At 38.8% G+C, this 16,656-nt stretch overlaps 1 protein-coding gene across 2 annotated transcripts in view; it reads left to right on the forward strand.

The window, feature by feature from the left end:
- The first annotated feature begins 824 nt into the window (after positions 1-824).
- Positions 825-16,656, forward strand: part of SLCO1C1 (solute carrier organic anion transporter family member 1C1) — a 29,992-nt gene continuing 14,160 nt past the window's right edge. Inside the window, exons 1-8 of one of the 2 annotated variants that reach the window (XM_067558973.1) lie at positions 825-953; positions 3,727-3,868; positions 5,534-5,666; positions 6,386-6,507; positions 8,480-8,626; positions 9,763-9,861; positions 11,248-11,493; positions 14,497-14,661. In XM_067558973.1, the coding sequence (XP_067415074.1) occupies positions 825-953; positions 3,727-3,868; positions 5,534-5,666; positions 6,386-6,507; positions 8,480-8,626; positions 9,763-9,861; positions 11,248-11,493; positions 14,497-14,661 (1,183 nt within the window). The remainder of the gene's footprint in view (positions 954-3,726; positions 3,869-5,533; positions 5,667-6,385; positions 6,508-8,479; positions 8,627-9,762; positions 9,862-11,247; positions 11,494-14,496; positions 14,662-16,656) is intronic. The other variant, XM_067558974.1, reaches the window with a different exon arrangement.

The raw sequence follows: 16,656 nt of genomic DNA on the forward strand, positions 1-16,656 counted from the left end.
CTCAAGGTCCCTTCCAGTCTTATATTCCTATGATTCTATAAAAGAATGGCAGCTTTAAAGTTTCCCTATTTTTCCAACCTTTTCTGTTCTGTGAGACCTAGGATTGCTTAAAGGTGAACACAAGAGATTAAAAATATTTCCTAAACTGATTTAGGGACTGAAATGATTAACAAGGCACTGTGGTATGTAGGGATGGTTTTAAGAATTGATGATGATATTAATATTTGAAAACAAAATATTTGGTTTTTAATTTCCCTCTTTATATTTAGCTGCTTGAGATGAAAGTTCAGGTTTTTTTCTGCAACAGTTGACAAGATCATTGAGAATTCTGGCCCCAGCTGAACTGACAAAGGAGCTAAGTTTATCGTAGAGAAATACAGCAACAATATTTTTAATATTGTTCATTAACTAATGTCAGGTAGGTAGAGCAAACCTGGTGGCACTTAGAACAATGAGCTCACCTATAAACCTAATGATTTCCATTTAAAGTTAATAAGCAATGTTTAGTCAACTAGCAATGCTTGGTCAAATGCCTATCAAAATCATATCTATGCAGCACTGATAAAGGATGAAGACATAGTTGGTTTATTTTGTATGAGAGTGATTTTATCTTAATTACATGAATAATCTGATTGCTAATTTCCATAAGTAAACTTCTAGCTCCCCATTTCTGGTCTTATTGTAAACTGGTAGTTACTCTCTGCACAGGAAGCAATATTACAGGTTTTTAATGTTATGTGACATAAGCTTTGATTGCTAAACCCACTGGTTATCCTTTTTAAATGTTCTTGGTATCTTCTAGATTAGAGACAGGGAATATTATCATGGAGAATTCATCAAAAGAAAATGCTCAGTTGTTCTCAAAAACCATAATCCTGCCAATTGACAGATCTTCATCTAAATCTGAATCATCTGCTTCCAAGGAGAAACAAACATGCTGTGGAGGCATAAAGGTAAGGAAGAACTCTGAATTTTATAGCACATTCCTTTGAGGATTTTTGTTGCTGGGTGTGTTTCCCCCCCCCAATATATTTTTCACTGGAATGTTATCCTTTTTTCATTCATTGTAAAGGTATTCTAGATGGCTCTAATTTATGACATTCTGATGCTGATTCAAATTTCCCTAACTTTTGGGAGTGTTCAGATCTGGGGTCATGGTTCAGACTCATGTCCAATAATATGTGTTCAGTGGGCACTATTAAAGATTAACATTTAACAGTTACCAGACCAGTGTATTTCTCTGAGTTAACAATAGAACAGCAAATGTCTAGTACCAGTGTGTGTGGTCTGTAAATGTCAATTTTTTAAAACTTGGCATATATATTATTATAATAATATAGATGATATTATAGATTTCTAGAATATGAAAAATGATTCCGATGACTTTACTTCCATTTTGAACACTTCACTGATTGAACAAACAAGAACCATGACCTGTGGTACTTTGAATGAGAGAGCCCTGAAAGCCAGCAGTAAGGATTTTTTTTGGTTGTTGTTCCCATCAAACTCTGAGCCCAGCCAAAACTGCTGTGCTCAAACGAGCGCACACTCTTGTGAGTTCAACTTCAGCAGCCTCAGACTTGTGGTGTAGCATTGCAATGTGATAATGCCACAACATGTTCATGTTGCAATACCATCCTGGAAGCCCTCTGGAAATCCAGCCCTGCACAAGTGGGTGGTAGAAGATCAGTTACTTTTTCATGCAACCTGTCTATTCATGCAATCTTCACTCCTGGGATAGGCTTTAGATGTCTTCTGGACTTACGTTGTGGTGTGATCTGCGTACACCGAGTTATATATGATCACAACCTGAATCAGAGAGCATCTTTGGCTTTGCCTAATCCTTGCTATCATTCACATTCTTTATTTCTTCTGGTTTTCCATTGTAACCATTTACTGCCTGATCCAATATCTCCTTAAAGGCCATGGAAAGAGTCCCATTGACTTCGATGCGAGTTGGACTGGAGCCTTTAAATAATAACTGGGAGCAGATAATTTGTACTGTGATGTAATGATTCTGGTAATTTTGTGCAGAATAAAATGACTACTTTGACAACATAAACTCATAAATATTCCTATTGATATCATCTACCACCGCAGATATCCATTGATGTCTGAGAACTGGGCCACTGCTGTTTAGAAATTAAAAACAAGTTGTATTAATTAAACTTGCATTATAATAGCAATAAGATCATTGCCCCTCTGTTTTGCTCAACAATAATCCGATTGTGCTCATTGAATAAACTCTCAGTCACAGTTTAGCCACTCAGGAATAAGCTAATTGCCTCTGAAAATACAATAATATTCTAGTTCAAACATTTAGACCAGTTTGGAAATTTTTCTGCTATCACTCTTCAAGGCATGGAAAGCTGGGGCAATTAACCTCTAGAAAACTTAAATAATGTAGAGATTCAGCAAATCAGTTTTGTAAACTGTCAGACTTTCACAAACTTTGCACTTAGGTTTACTTACCTAAAAAAGCACTGGCTGATTTATGATGAGGTCAACATCCAATTTTACCTATGTTCGGAGGTGAGCTGGAGAAAAGTGGAAAATCAAAGGGATTTCTACACTGCCGGGGTAACTCAAGAGCATTTTTGCTACCTACTGATATCAGCTTCCCTCTTAGGTAGTTCCAAGGCATTTAAATAAACCAGCATTAAACTATTTCTGAAAATGAAGAGGTTTGAAGTCCTATTTTCATTATGTCATCTACCCCTGGGAATCATATTGATGTTGTTACATTACCATATAAAATCCAAAGGCATTGGTGCACACATAAAGGAAAAAGATAGTTATGCTTATTAGCTTGAAAGTTTTCTGAAAGCCCTCATGGTGAGAAGAATTATTCATAGCATACAAAGTGTGGCAAGTTTTATTTAAATTATAGCAGGCACTTGTGAGATTTCCACAAGTAGCAGCCTGTGCTGGGAAGCGATGCCAGTGTGACACAGAGAAATTTGGATGCCCAAAGCGAAAGTTTGCATTTAACTTTGGTACCGATTCTACAATCAATAGACCAAATTATGCACTAGGAGGGAAGTGGTCCTATGGAGCTCTTGATTTAGCCCAATTTGTGTAATTGCACTCAAGACTGCAGCATAGCTGGAGGGCCCTCCTTATGTGTTACACATTGTGACATGTATCATTGCGATGGTTTTTTCTCCTACACAAAGAGAAACCATATGCATTCAGTCAGCATGGCCCTATTCTGCAAGTTACTCCACAGTGACTCTTCTGTCCAGGTCCCAGTGGAACAGCTTTCTGGATAAGTGTTTAAAAGTTATTATCATTGGATGGTTGGTGCCCTATATGAAATTGGTTTCTACTATCCATGTACTCCCTAGAGAATAAGTGTCCATGGGGGGGGAAAGGCCGTCAAAATTGACACTAATTGCTTCTATAGGCATCCGGTTTGAAATGGACTAGGAGGCTGACTTATCCCCCTATCCTTAGATATGGGTTTGCTTTGTCATTTTGTCGTCCCCTGCTAGGGATAAGAGCTGTATTGTCAGACAGTGAAAGAAATTTGAATGCTGATGTCTATGAGCTGTGGATAAACAGAACACTGTCCATCCAGCACCTTTCGCAAACACAGGGGGGGAAAATCACTCATAATAATAATTATAATAATAAAAGTATATTTTTAAAAAATCATTTAAGCCAATTAATGCAACAAAATATTTGTTATAGAATGAGCTTTCTCACCATCAACTTCTCTCACAGATTTTTCTTGGCGCATTATCCTTTGTTTACTTCGCTAAAGCATTGTCCGGAAGTTATCTAAAAAGTACCATCACGCAAATAGAAAGAAGATTTGACATCCCTTCTTCTTTGGTTGGCGTTATTGATGGCAGCTTTGAAATCGGTATGTGTTGCTGGAACTTACTTTTGTTTTCAGACAAAACTAATGACACCGTTCATTGTGGCAAATGATCATACCAGTCTCATAGGCCTATTGAAGCTAAGTGAGATTCATGTGGCAAAAGCAAATGTGTCCTTTAATGTGCATTTCCATTTGGTGTGATGGTGATGAGATCACACTTAACGTGGCTTTGAACTCGTTATGATTGAAACTGTGGTGGTGATTACCGCATTTAGATATGGTTCTTGCTAGCACAGTTTCTCTGAACCAGCATTGTGAGACATGTGATGGCCACGCTGTAGATTACTGCCCTTGGTAGTGCAATACAGGGTTGTTTTTGAGTCTGATTCACCCATCGTGTGGACAGAGATGCAGATGTTTCACTTACTCGTGTAATTAAGTAGTGGTGCCTACAGCCGTGCACACATTGCACACTATTAGCTGTGGTGAGCCCAGCTGCCAACTCAGGTTTGATCCCATACCCCCTCTGGCATGATGGCGTGGACACATAGGGCAAGGGGGAGGCCAGTGTTGCTCCTCCTTGCTGCTGCAATGGGGCCAGCTCCTTAGGGTGATCAGATAGCAAGTACGAAAAATCGAGGCAGGAGTTGTGGGGGAGGAAGGGTAATAGGCATCTATATAAGAAAGAGGCCCAAATATCAGGACAGTTCCTATAAAATTGGGACATCTGGTCACCCTACAGCTCCTACACCAGGGCTTCCCCACCCCTGGGGATCTGCCCAGCTTCATCCTGCTTTCAGCAGCCCCTGTCCCCTCTCAGGGTCAGGGTGTGACACTGCACCTGGGCAAGCCAGGCTGAGAGGCAGGGGCTGAGTTTGGCCAGGACGTGGGGAATGGAATACGGGGGTAGCAGCTACAGCGGGGATGGCTCCCCAGGAACTGACGGTGTGTACCAAGGGAAAAAAGTCGGGGGCGGGAGGCCACCTTTGTAATGAAGTGCTGTGCTAAGGGAACAGCAGACATCAGATCATACATTATTCTTTCCTTCTGCCAGCCCAGCCAGAGACGTGTACCCTGGAGGTTATTGGTTACCTTGTTAAAAGGGTTTGGTACTGGTGTGAGCTATAGACAAAAGACGATCATTTTCTTGTGCAATGCTCAGCCTTCTCTCCCCTGCAGTTGTCACTGTAAGGTCCCCTTCTATGTAATCCAGCCAACATAGCTCTGTGATTTGGTTAACGGCATGAATACAAAGATCAAGTCCTATATTACCTCCATTGGTCAATAGTGCATGTCATCATGTAAAGTTAGCATCAAACCTTTGGGTTTATGTCAAAATCCCTTCAATGCAGTGTTTTGCAGAATGTTAGTACTCATTGGGAATGTAATATTGGCTCAGGTACCCAAAGTCCTATTGTTTGGCTGCCTTAGTTTCTCTCCCACTTGACATCCCATCTCTCCTGCTAGTGACTGGCAGCTGACTAGGTCCTCGTCCTCACTTCCAGCTGCTTTTACAGGCACCCATGTTCTTCCTATTGGCCACTTTCACTAATATTTGGAAACAAAGAGAACCATCACTGTGTGAGCAGCCATCTTTCTGTGGACCTCTAACAAGTGCTAGACCATGGATTGGGAACTACTGGATTAGAGCGTAGTTGGTTTATGTGTGTTTTGTCAATCCAAGTTATCCTTTTGTATTTTTCAAAGGGAATCTCCTAATCATAATTCTTGTAAGCTACTTTGGAGCAAAACTTCATAGGCCAAAGATAATTGGAGTTGGTTGCCTAATAATGTCAGCTGGAACATTTCTAATCGCGATGCCTCAATTCTTTATGGGACGGTAAGTGCAAAGCAATTTGTATTCTTCAGTTCAGAAAGAAAGGCACAAGCACAGAACTTAACTTTTGTCCATGAACGCTATGCATGCACCTATTTAAACAACTTAGACATTGATTATAGAAGTGCTGATGGAAACAGAAAGTAATATGGTCCCTCTTAATTATTTATTACAAATAGATTCTTTATTACTATAGTTGAGGAAATAGAAAAAATATTCCATCAATAACCACTCAAATTTGAAATTCATTTCTGACTAGCTGACATTCGTCAGCCCTTTCTGAGTATGATTTAAAGTCCATTGACATTCTCAATGATAAAGTGATTAACGAAAACAGAAAACAGAAAGTGAGAGAGAAATATGTAGGACCAAGGAGACACTCCCACTACTGAATTCTAATTTAGACCAGATCTGGGGCTCAGAGTACCAGGTTGTCTTCTAGGACATGGACACATTCCACACACAGACTTCACATACAGTGCAATATTTTTACCATATACATTTACTTATCTATATCTATATGACTGAAAGGGATTAAATAAGTAAATGTATATGTAAAATCTGTAATTCATGCATACTGTTGGGGTCCCCTTAGTCAGATATACCAGAGACTTCAGTTAAATGCTTTGGAATGTGCCTATCTTCAGTGAGGGTGCAATGAAAATTTTTATTGTAATATATTGTAAGGGGGGAGAGTAAAGAAGATGTTGATTTTTACACAGCTATAGGTATGAGATATTTTCTTCCTCCACCAATTCTACTGTCAGCATCTCCCCATGTCTACAGGATAAAAGTCAAATACAACTCTCAGCCTTAGAAAGGTCTCAAGCCAAAATAACTGCAGGTAAGAATATTCCATTTTAAAAAAATATTGTGTACGTATGTAAGCGAGGCTGGCAGCACTGGCTATTATCAAGGTTGCCCAGTACTTCACATTATAAGACTCTGTTTTCAGTGGCCAAACTTTAACCATTTGGGCAGAAATTTTCCATGCTGGGTATCTGCCTCAGACTGAATGTTTCTGGGGAAACTTTGGGCCAAATGGGTTCAGCCAGTTGCTAGAACAAGCACAGCACAGCTCCCATTGACTTCAGTTGGAGCGGTGAGTGCTCAGCATTATTGCAGATCTAACCCCAGGGTCTCAGTCCAGGCATCCAGAAAATGAGGAACATGCAATTCGTGTCTACATGTGAAAATTCTGCTTTAAGTGACTTGCCCAGCATCACACATACATTGGGAACTCTGTGGAAGAGACATTCAGCTGCTGTAACAATAAGACTCTTCTCTTGCTGTGTATCCCCTGCCTCAGTCACTATGCCCCATTCTGCTTCTGCAACAAACGAAGCCAGGGTCCCACAGACAATTGCCTCCTTCACTGTACAATCCTGATTCATCCTCAGAATAGCTCCATCTTGCCACACATTGAACAACGGGGAGAAAACAAAATAGCAAATAGCTACTTCTTAAGTGAGCGCTGTCCATCCTTTGCACCCAATGAGGCAGAGGTCCTGTGCTTAAAAAAAAAAGAAAAAAAATATGTGATCATCTAATTAAAGACTGTATCCTAATGCAACACACGCAAGGGGGCCAAATTAAGGTGGCATAAGCAACTTTCCTAACTTTTGAGTGCTTGACTTTGTGACCTTACTAATGTTCTTTTAACATAGTTTTTGTGTGTGTTATACATAAGATTGTGACTCTGTACATATAAAAAAGTTAACAAGATATACCAAAAGTGACCATACAAAGGAAATTATCTTCTTTTCATATTTGTGCTACCTTTTGCACTGCAGGCTAGAAACATAGATGAGACAGCTTTAATGCCATCTTTTAATTCTCCCAATTCTGGGCCCAGCCAGGGGCTAGTACGATCCTTGTCATACATTAAAGCAGTCTGAGAAATGCTTATTTCCAGCTGCCTGTGGCCCAGAGGAGCTGTCCAATAAAGGCAGGGGGTAGCTGGAATTTAAGAACATCTTGCCCATACCATTCTCCTATATTGAGGGTAAGAATTGCAGGCGTGGGAGCGCTATATACCATCTGGGCATTCCCCCACAATTGTGAATTCTCAGTGGGATAGATCTGTTGTTTCCACAGCTGCTTGGTGCTGTGATGTAATAGTTAAAGTACAGGAGCATCAATGTGACTGATGCCCTGCTAGGTGGATTGACTGCCATAAAGCCGTGTGTGCAGGTTCTGCAGGAATCTCAATAAACCCAGATACCCGGATATTCAAAGAATTACTGAAATCCCAGTGTTTCTTATTTCCATTGAGGTTGATGGTGTGATTTGTTTATTTTTGGTTATAGATGACCATTTATTTGTCCAGAAAATAAAATAAAACCTGGTCTTTTTCATTGCATTTCCAACATCCAGGAATTGAAATAACCTGTTACCTGTGTGGTACTAGGAAAATATAGATTCCAAAGCCAATAGGGGCTCTACTGATGTGTTTGCCGGTGTGACTTAGACAGAACTGAAGTACGATTGGAGTCTCTTTTACTTTTGCTCACAATACTACAGAATTTTAGCAGTTTGAATGAAATGCATTAGGTGTGTGCTACAGCACAGGCACTGAATCTGGTGCATAATACGGCACAGGAGTGGTTTAAAATTCCATTCCACTGACTGACCTTGGGAAGGTTGTTTTGTCATTGCAATAAATCTGTGAGCTCAGTTCTTCCCCCCTATTACACAGGTGCTAACAGGAAATGCACCCATACATCTGAGGGCAGAACTGTGAGTCCTGTGTGTTCAAGGTCAAAATGTCACAAGCAATGTCTCGTTTTACTCTTTTTGTCTCTCTCTGTCTCCAGGATGTGAAAAAGAAGTTGGATCCTACATGTGGATCTATGTTTTGCTTGGGAATCTTTTGCGTGGGATAGGGGAGACTCCTATCCAGCCTTTGGGAATTACATATATTGATGATTATGCCACTGAAGAGAGTGCTGCTTTCTACATTGGTAAGATAATAAATCAAATTACTTTATTCTAATGGCTTATTTTTCACAAGAAGTAAATTGAATTCAGTAACAGAATGAGTATCATTAAATTAACTTGTCCTGATTATTTTGCTTCCATGTTTTAAATTGTCAAGGTTTTATTTAAGTCATGTGCACTTTAGGGGCCAAATTCCATTCTTGATTACACCAGTGCAATCTCGGGTTCCTGCTGCTACCTTAATCTTTCTAAATCTTCTGCATGTGTATTAGTGGATTACTGGATGGGAATATAAACATATATGGAATAGACTTATTTGATGTTTAAAATGCAGCATGGAGTTTAAACTAGGGACAGGCAAACTATTACGAACAGAGTAAGAACTTGGAATCTTCCCTCCAAGTTCAAGCTCAGTCAGAACCAGTCATATGTTGAGGTTCAAAATACTTGAGAGCACTTTTTCCCTGTTGTATTTCATGTGTGAACATCTCTGCATGTCAAACTGAAATATCATCTGGACAGTTTCTATCACTAGAGGCTTTTACTGAAGTATTTCTAGTCTGGCTAGAAGCGAGAACTAGCAGAAATTTTGTGAAAAAAAATTTGTTCTTGCCAGATTGCCAGATCAATTTTGAAGACTCAAAAGATGAGTATGGGATGGAAAAGAGCCTAATCAAATAACTGAACTTCTGGGTGTTAATCCAAAGTCACCTTCTGAACCTTTCTGAGGTTTGTCCATCACTAGTAAAATATGTTGGTTAATGTACATATGTTTTCTGACCACTTTACACATAATTTACAACCCTGTTGGTGGCACTTCTGAATTTGGACCACAAATATCCATGAATTCACTTACTCCAGGATGAATTTGGTCTGTTAATTGGGTGACAGCAAAAAACAAAGTGAAATTTTGATGCAATGAGCCCATTTTTGCTTTTTGGTACAATGATGCTCGTCTGGAGTATTTCCATTGTCTGGGAATAAGAAAAAGATTATTTTGGATTTGCACCAATGTGTGCGAAGGCAGAATTTGGTCCTGCATATTAAGATCCCGATCACTTTTTACTGATACATAGTCATGCTCTGTTCTTGTATACACTATGAACAAATAGCCATTTAAGTTGGGAAAATGATATTTTCCTTCTGTGTTCTTTTGCAGGGTGTGTACAGACAGTTGCAATTATAGGCCCAATATTTGGTTTTCTTTTAGGATCCATGTGTGCCAAACTATATGTTGATATTGGCTTTGTAGACTTGGGTAAGTCAGAAAAATCACTTTTAAAAATTCTTTACTCTGTGTGTTACATTGAAAAGTTCCAAATCCTTCAAGGTAAATTATATGCGTGATATAAAAAGGCAGGTTAAATTAAAGGCTTGAAGGTAGTTGACTTTGGAAGATTTTAAACTGAAAAATTATTTCCATCATAAGAAGAATTCTCTTCTTTTCCCATAATAATATTGCTTAATTTAAATAAAACATGTTAAAATACAATACCTTGAATTCAGCAAAACCTGTCAGTACAAAAATATTTTCTCAGATGATGGGATTTTGGGGTTTTTTTAAAAAGACTGAATGCCTAGAGTGTAAGAGAGGGACAGAATGAGGTGTAAGGTACTTCTCAACATGAATAAGAATGTCAGAATCTGACCCAAGGATAGATCATATCATTAGAGCTGGTTGGAAAATGTTTGTTTTTCCCCTTTTGGAAAATTTTGACTTTTCAGCAAAAAAACCCTAAAAACTGGAAAATTTTCAGTCAAAACTGTTTTTTTGACAATGGTTCAGGTTTATGGTTTTCTGACACAGTTTTAAAAAATCAGGTTTTTTGAGGTAAGCTGATTCTTTCCATGAATATTTTTGTTTGGTTAGCTCCCCAACTTTTCCATTTAAAAAAAATGAATGAATGAATGAAATTTTTTGACCATCCTTAAATAGTATCTTTTAATGATAGCGAATGTTTTGAATTCCTTGTCCTGACTGTATTGGGACAGGGGTGAAGCAGCAATGCATAAATAACTGGTTGTTGGTTTGTTTATTTGTTTTGAAACCCATCCTATTGATAAGAAGTTGTTCTATCAGTGGTCTGATTTTGAGAATTGTTGAACACTTGTCCCTTCGACTCTCATTGATTTAATAAGAAGTTGCTTAGCACCTCTCATGAACATGATCAGAGTTTGAATATGAAATATTGATAGAAACATGGGGCACAATTATATGTTTTTAAATCCCACAGATAGACGGCTTGTTAGTTTATGTCAGTACAGGAGAAAATACAATCAGGGGACTTTTATGTGATATGAATGCTGATTACATTTAACCCAAATCACAAATTATACAGAAATATGATAAATAACTCAAAATAAAAACTCCCAGTCTGCATGGGAGATGTGGTTATATGCCTCAATGACAACTTTTCCAACCAATTAATGAATAGTGTAGATAGTTTCTGAAGGGGGATGTGTACTCCACAGCTGTCAGAAAATGATTGAGTGGGGGTGGGTATGGCGATTATGGAAAAAGAGAGCTGGGGTTCTGTTGGAGAAATAATCTCTAATGGAGAGGTACCCTCCAAAATTTGCTTTGCTCTTAACAAACTTTCACTAAATATGCAAATGTGTCCCTCTTGCCTCCCATGTCCCACAGACAGTATAACAATAACTCACAATGATGCCCGATGGGTAGGAGCTTGGTGGCTTGGTTATTTAATAGCAGGTGTGTTAAGTGTTCTTGCTGCCATCCCATTCTGGTTCTTACCAAAGCACCTGCCAAGACCAGAAAGCAGAAAGGATTCTAATACCTCCTCTGAGCAGTCAAAGTTCATTACTGAAGACAACAGGCAGAATCACAGACCATATCAACAGGAAGTAAAGATACTTGAAATGGCAAAAGGCAAGTAAACATAGTTTGTTTTATAACTGTTTAGGTTTACACCTTTCCTTTCAGGCTTGACCTCTGTTCAAAGGTCTCAGAGTTGATATTGGTGTAGTAGCACCATAGGGTTAACAATATGAACAAAAGGGCCCACTGGTTCCTTCCCATACTCTCTCTTCTAAGGCAGAGTTTCTTCAGTTGGGCTTGTAAACCTGAAGTGATCCACAAGGCTGTTGGGGGAAAATTTGCAAAATGGCTTGATCTTACCCTGTAAAAGTTGTATGTTTACACAAACCCAATAGGAAGGAGACCTATAACCCCCTCACCCCCGTCAAATAAAAATTGCAAAAATTATAGAAAGTTTGCAAGCCCCTGCTGTAAATCTTGAGGTTGATTTCAAGAGCCATTTTTAATGTTCAGAAAAATGAATAGGAAAATAATTATCTTCTACTCATGCAAGCTGAACAAAATGCTGACTTGTGGGGTTCTAGCCAGAAAATACAAAGTTATGGCATCTGCTTGCATGGAAGGATGAAATAAAAATATTTTATTTATAAAGACCAAGCCACACTATTTCAATTTAACTAATGCCCGTCCCTTTAACTTATGGGAACTTATGCCAGCTATTTGGCAAGAGAATTCCCAAGTATTCACTAGCAACAACTGGCATTTTGAACCAAAGTGAAATAATCCTGAGGATGTTACAGCATTCTGGCTATCTAAAATGATAGAAAGATTGTGGTGGCTCTTTATTTAGTGAATGCCTGCAACACTCAAGTGCTTTAATGAGTTCCAGTCATATACATCAAGGTCATAAACAAGCTAAGGATATAATAGCCTTTGGCCAAAGCTTGAACTAAATCCCTCTCTTTGTGGCAGGAGTCGAAAAAGGTGAGAGAGATGGAGAAACTAATAGGGGCCTGAAAGAGTTTAGTAAATATTATTTTTTCTTTCATTAATTGTCATGCCTACCTTCTGCTGGAAATATTGGAATATCACAATAAAAGCTGTTTGTGTGGTATTTCCAATGTGCCTCAAAAGAGAACGTAAGAACAGCCATACTGGGTCAGACCAAAGATCTATCTAGTCCAGTATCCTGTCTTCTGATAGTGGCGAATGACTGATGCGTCAGAGGGAATGAACAGAACAGGCAAGCATTGAATGATCCATCTGTTGTTGTCCACTCCCAGCTTCTGGCAACAGAGGCTAAGGATGCTCAGAACATGGGGTTGCATCCCTGACCATCTTGGCTTACAGCCATTGATGGACCTATCCTCTGAGAACTTATCTAATTCTTTTTTGAACCCAGTTATACTTTTGGCCTTCATAATCTCCCTAGCAACGAGTTCCACAGATTGACTGTGCGTTGTGTGAAGAAGTCCTTCTTTTTGTTTGTTTTAAACCTGCTGCCTATTAATTTCACTGGGTGACCCTTGGTTCTTGTGTTATGTTAAGAAGTAAATAACACTTCTTTATTCATGTCACACCATTCATGATTTTATAGATTTCTATCAAATTCCTCCTTAGTAGTCTCTTTTCTGAACTGAAAAGTCCAAGTCTTCTTAATCTCTCCTCATATGGAAGCTGTTCCATACCCCTCATCATTTTTGTTGCCCTTTCTTGGTATCTTTCCCAATTCTAATATAATGCACACAGTATTCAAGATGTGGGCATACCATGGATTTATACAGTGTCATTATGATATTTTCTCTCTTATTATCTATTCTTTTCCTAATGGTTCCTAACATTCTGTTAGCTGTTTTGACTGCTGCTGCATACTGAGCAGATGTTTTCAGAGAACTATCCACAATGACTCCAAGATGTTTCTCTGGGGTGATAACAGGTAATTTAGACCGTATCATTTTGTATGTATAGTTGGGATTATTTTTTCCAATGTGCATTACTTTGCATTTATCAACATTGAATTTCATCTGCCATTTTGTTGCCCAGTCATCCAGTTTTGTGAGATTCTTTTGTAATTTTTCACAGTCTGCTTTGGACTTAACTATCTTGAGTAATTTTGTATTGTCATCAAATGTTGCCACCTTATTGTTTACCCTGTTTTCCAGGTCATTTATGAACATGTTGAACAGCACTGGTCTGAGTACAGACATCTGGGGGACACCACTGCTTATCTCTCTCCATTCTGAAAACTGTCCATTTATTCCTACCTGTTGTTTTCTGTCTCTTAACCAGTTACTGATCCATGGGAGGACTTTTCTTCTTATCCCATGACTATTTGCTTTCCTTAAGAGCCTTTGGTGAGGGATCTTATCAAAGGCTTTCTGAAAGTCTAAGTGCACTATATTCACTTGATTTCAGACAAGCTAAAAACTAGGTTGTTTAACAACCAGGTATTGTGAAGTCATCTGAAAATATTATCCCTGCTCTTTCAGGTGTGTGAGTCAAAGATGGACAGTCTGTGGAAGCAGTTTCCTCAGACAGCAAAGCAAATCTTATCCAAACCTGACTGCCCTTTGATGTTCACACTTCTCTAAACTATGTACCAAAACTGATCCAAGTAGGGATGGGACACAGTCTAGTTAAAGCACTGGGTGGGGAATCACAAGATCTGGATTCTAATTCCAGCTGTTCCACATAGTTGTTTTTCCTTGGCCTTAGATTTCCAAAAGTGGTCTCCAGTTTTGGGTGTCTCAGTAGTTGAATAGACAGCTTGGCCCACCTGGGGCCTGATTTTTCAATTGAAGCCAGTGGGGAGCTGTGGGCATTCTGTGCACCTGAAAATCAGGTCCTTAGGTGTCTATAGTTGAACACCAAAAAAAGCGGGACACTCATTTTTGAAAATTTGACAGTTAGTTAGTTTGTTCCTCACTTTTCCTCCATCTGTAAAATGGGGATCATACCCACCTCCCAGCAACAGTGTGAGACTGACTTCATTAATCTTTATTAAGCATTTTGTGGTCCTTGATGGGAAGGTGTTATTGAATTAAAGATAGTATTCTTATTAATTATTCTCTTTCCAGTTTGCTTTTCACTAACATACAGTGTTTTGGTTTGCAGATTTCCTGCCATCACTGAAGAACCTCTTCGGAAATCCTGTTTACTTTCTATATTTGTGTGCAAGCATCATTCAGTTCAATTCTTTAATTGGCATGGTAACATATAAACCAAAATATATTGAGCAACAATATGGTCAATCGTCTTCAAAAACTAATTTTATTATAGGTATGTTAAATCTACTTCTTGATGCCTTAAAAATGGAAATCTCTAGGATTGCTTACTGGGAGATAGAAAAGGTAAAAAAATGCTTCTGAAGACTGCACTTTCTGCCCACCCTTGTAAAATTCTTAAATACCAGATACTGGACATGAGCCACCTGTCCTATCATTGGGTTTAGCACTTAATTATCTCTGAGTTTAAGTGTATGCAAGAGCTGCTGCAAGGGATTGTTGAGGTTGATGTTTTACTTACCCTTTTTCCAGAAAATATAAAAGAAAACAATCAGGAAATCGCAAGAAAATAACTTAAATCAGGAGTTAATTTTAAAATACTTGATATAAATATGGATTTATAAGAATTGCTCTTCCTGACCATTGATGTCCCATTCCAACAAAAAAAGCATCAAGAAAGTGGTACAGGGACCCAATCGTACAGTAGCTGTAGCATCTCTAGAATTTATTAAGAAATTAGTTAAATAATGTTATTCTTAATAAATTAAAGGAGGTAAAGAAAACCAGCTGGGCTTCATATTTATTTCATATACAGATACCTACAATTTTTAGTTATTTGCATGTCAGTGACTGTTAAAAATAAAAGAATAAGTGATGTTGAATTGAGCCACAGTGACATAACCCAGCATACAGTCTACTAGACCCCTCAGTCATCCTTTTCTAAGATACCTCTTCCTGTTGCCTTCCTGTTGGCCAGTGCTAGGATGATTGCTCCCCAGTTCCAGGCTGTAACTCCCCAGTTCCAGATCACACCTTCCTACTTCTGAGTTCATCCTTCCCCAGTTTTCAGGCTGTACAATGTTTTAGTGAATTCTCCATGAGACTTATGGGAGAGAATACACGTTCCCACGCATAAACTATCGCCTTGCCATTTGTGGATCTTGGACCCTACAGAGAATTCTTACTAGGACTGGGACAGCACTTTTACTGTTCATACAGAAAGGGGTAGATCCACCAGACAAGGAACCTTCCATACACAGATGGAGTGGGGACAATCCCTCGTTATTTCATTTTATTTTACTTTTTATGGTGAACCTCTCATGAAAAGAATACAACAGTTGAAGTGGCCTAGATATTCAGTGCTGCTCTTGTATAGACCTTGGAGACATTCCTTCATGTCTCATAATTGTGTTTAACATTTGAGTAGACTTAGAGTGTAATAGGGTATAACAGCAAACTATGCCATTAATCACACTGAGTCACGGTTACATTTGGCTGCACCCGGGGTGCCCTCTGTGACTTTTTCTGTAAAGCCATTACCATTCAAATTAAAATTACTTAAGTAAAAATCCACATTAAAGCATCTGCTGCTATACGATTTCCTTAATACGGAGTCTGGAAGTTGACATGGTTCTTTTCTCCGTTTGAACTAAATAGCTTTCAAATAATAACAAAAGACATGTCCCCCAAAATTATGGATTGATTTGTAGTCAAATTAGCATGTGTTTGTCTTAGGTATGCATCAAAATGCGTCAGCTCAATGAAGGAATGTAAAGCTATGTGAAACACAGGTTTTCATTTCCTGGAGACATCTTTAGGATGGTGAATCTCAGCCTGGCTGTTTGGTGAAGCTAGAGGTTTGGATTAAATTACTAAGGCTATGTCTACACTACATTTTATGTCAGCATAATTTGTGTCACTTAGAGGTGAGAATAAACCACCCTTCTAAGCAACATAAATTACACTGACATAAGCGCCAATGTGGACAGTGCTATACAGGCAGCAGAGCTTCTACTGCCAACATAGCTACTGCCTCTTGCAGAAGTGATTTTATTATGTCAACAGGAGAGCTCTTGCCCATTGGCATAGAGCGTCTTCACCAGATGCGCTGCAGTGGCGCAGCTGTAGCACTTCTAGTGTAAACAAGGCCTGAGTTTCAATGTCTCAACCATATTAGACAACAAAGAGGTTTGCATGTATCGAATACAGAAAAGATTATTTTCATTTCCTGGATCTCAAGGCAGCATTGGTTGCCCAGAAACAGAGGTAT

Source organism: Emydura macquarii, unplaced genomic scaffold (genome assembly GCF_026122565.2).
Source record: "Emydura macquarii macquarii isolate MOO-44397 ecotype Brisbane River unplaced genomic scaffold, CSIRO-AGI_Emac_v2 contig_2205, whole genome shotgun sequence".
NCBI classification, from domain to species: Eukaryota; Metazoa; Chordata; order Testudines; family Chelidae; genus Emydura; species Emydura macquarii.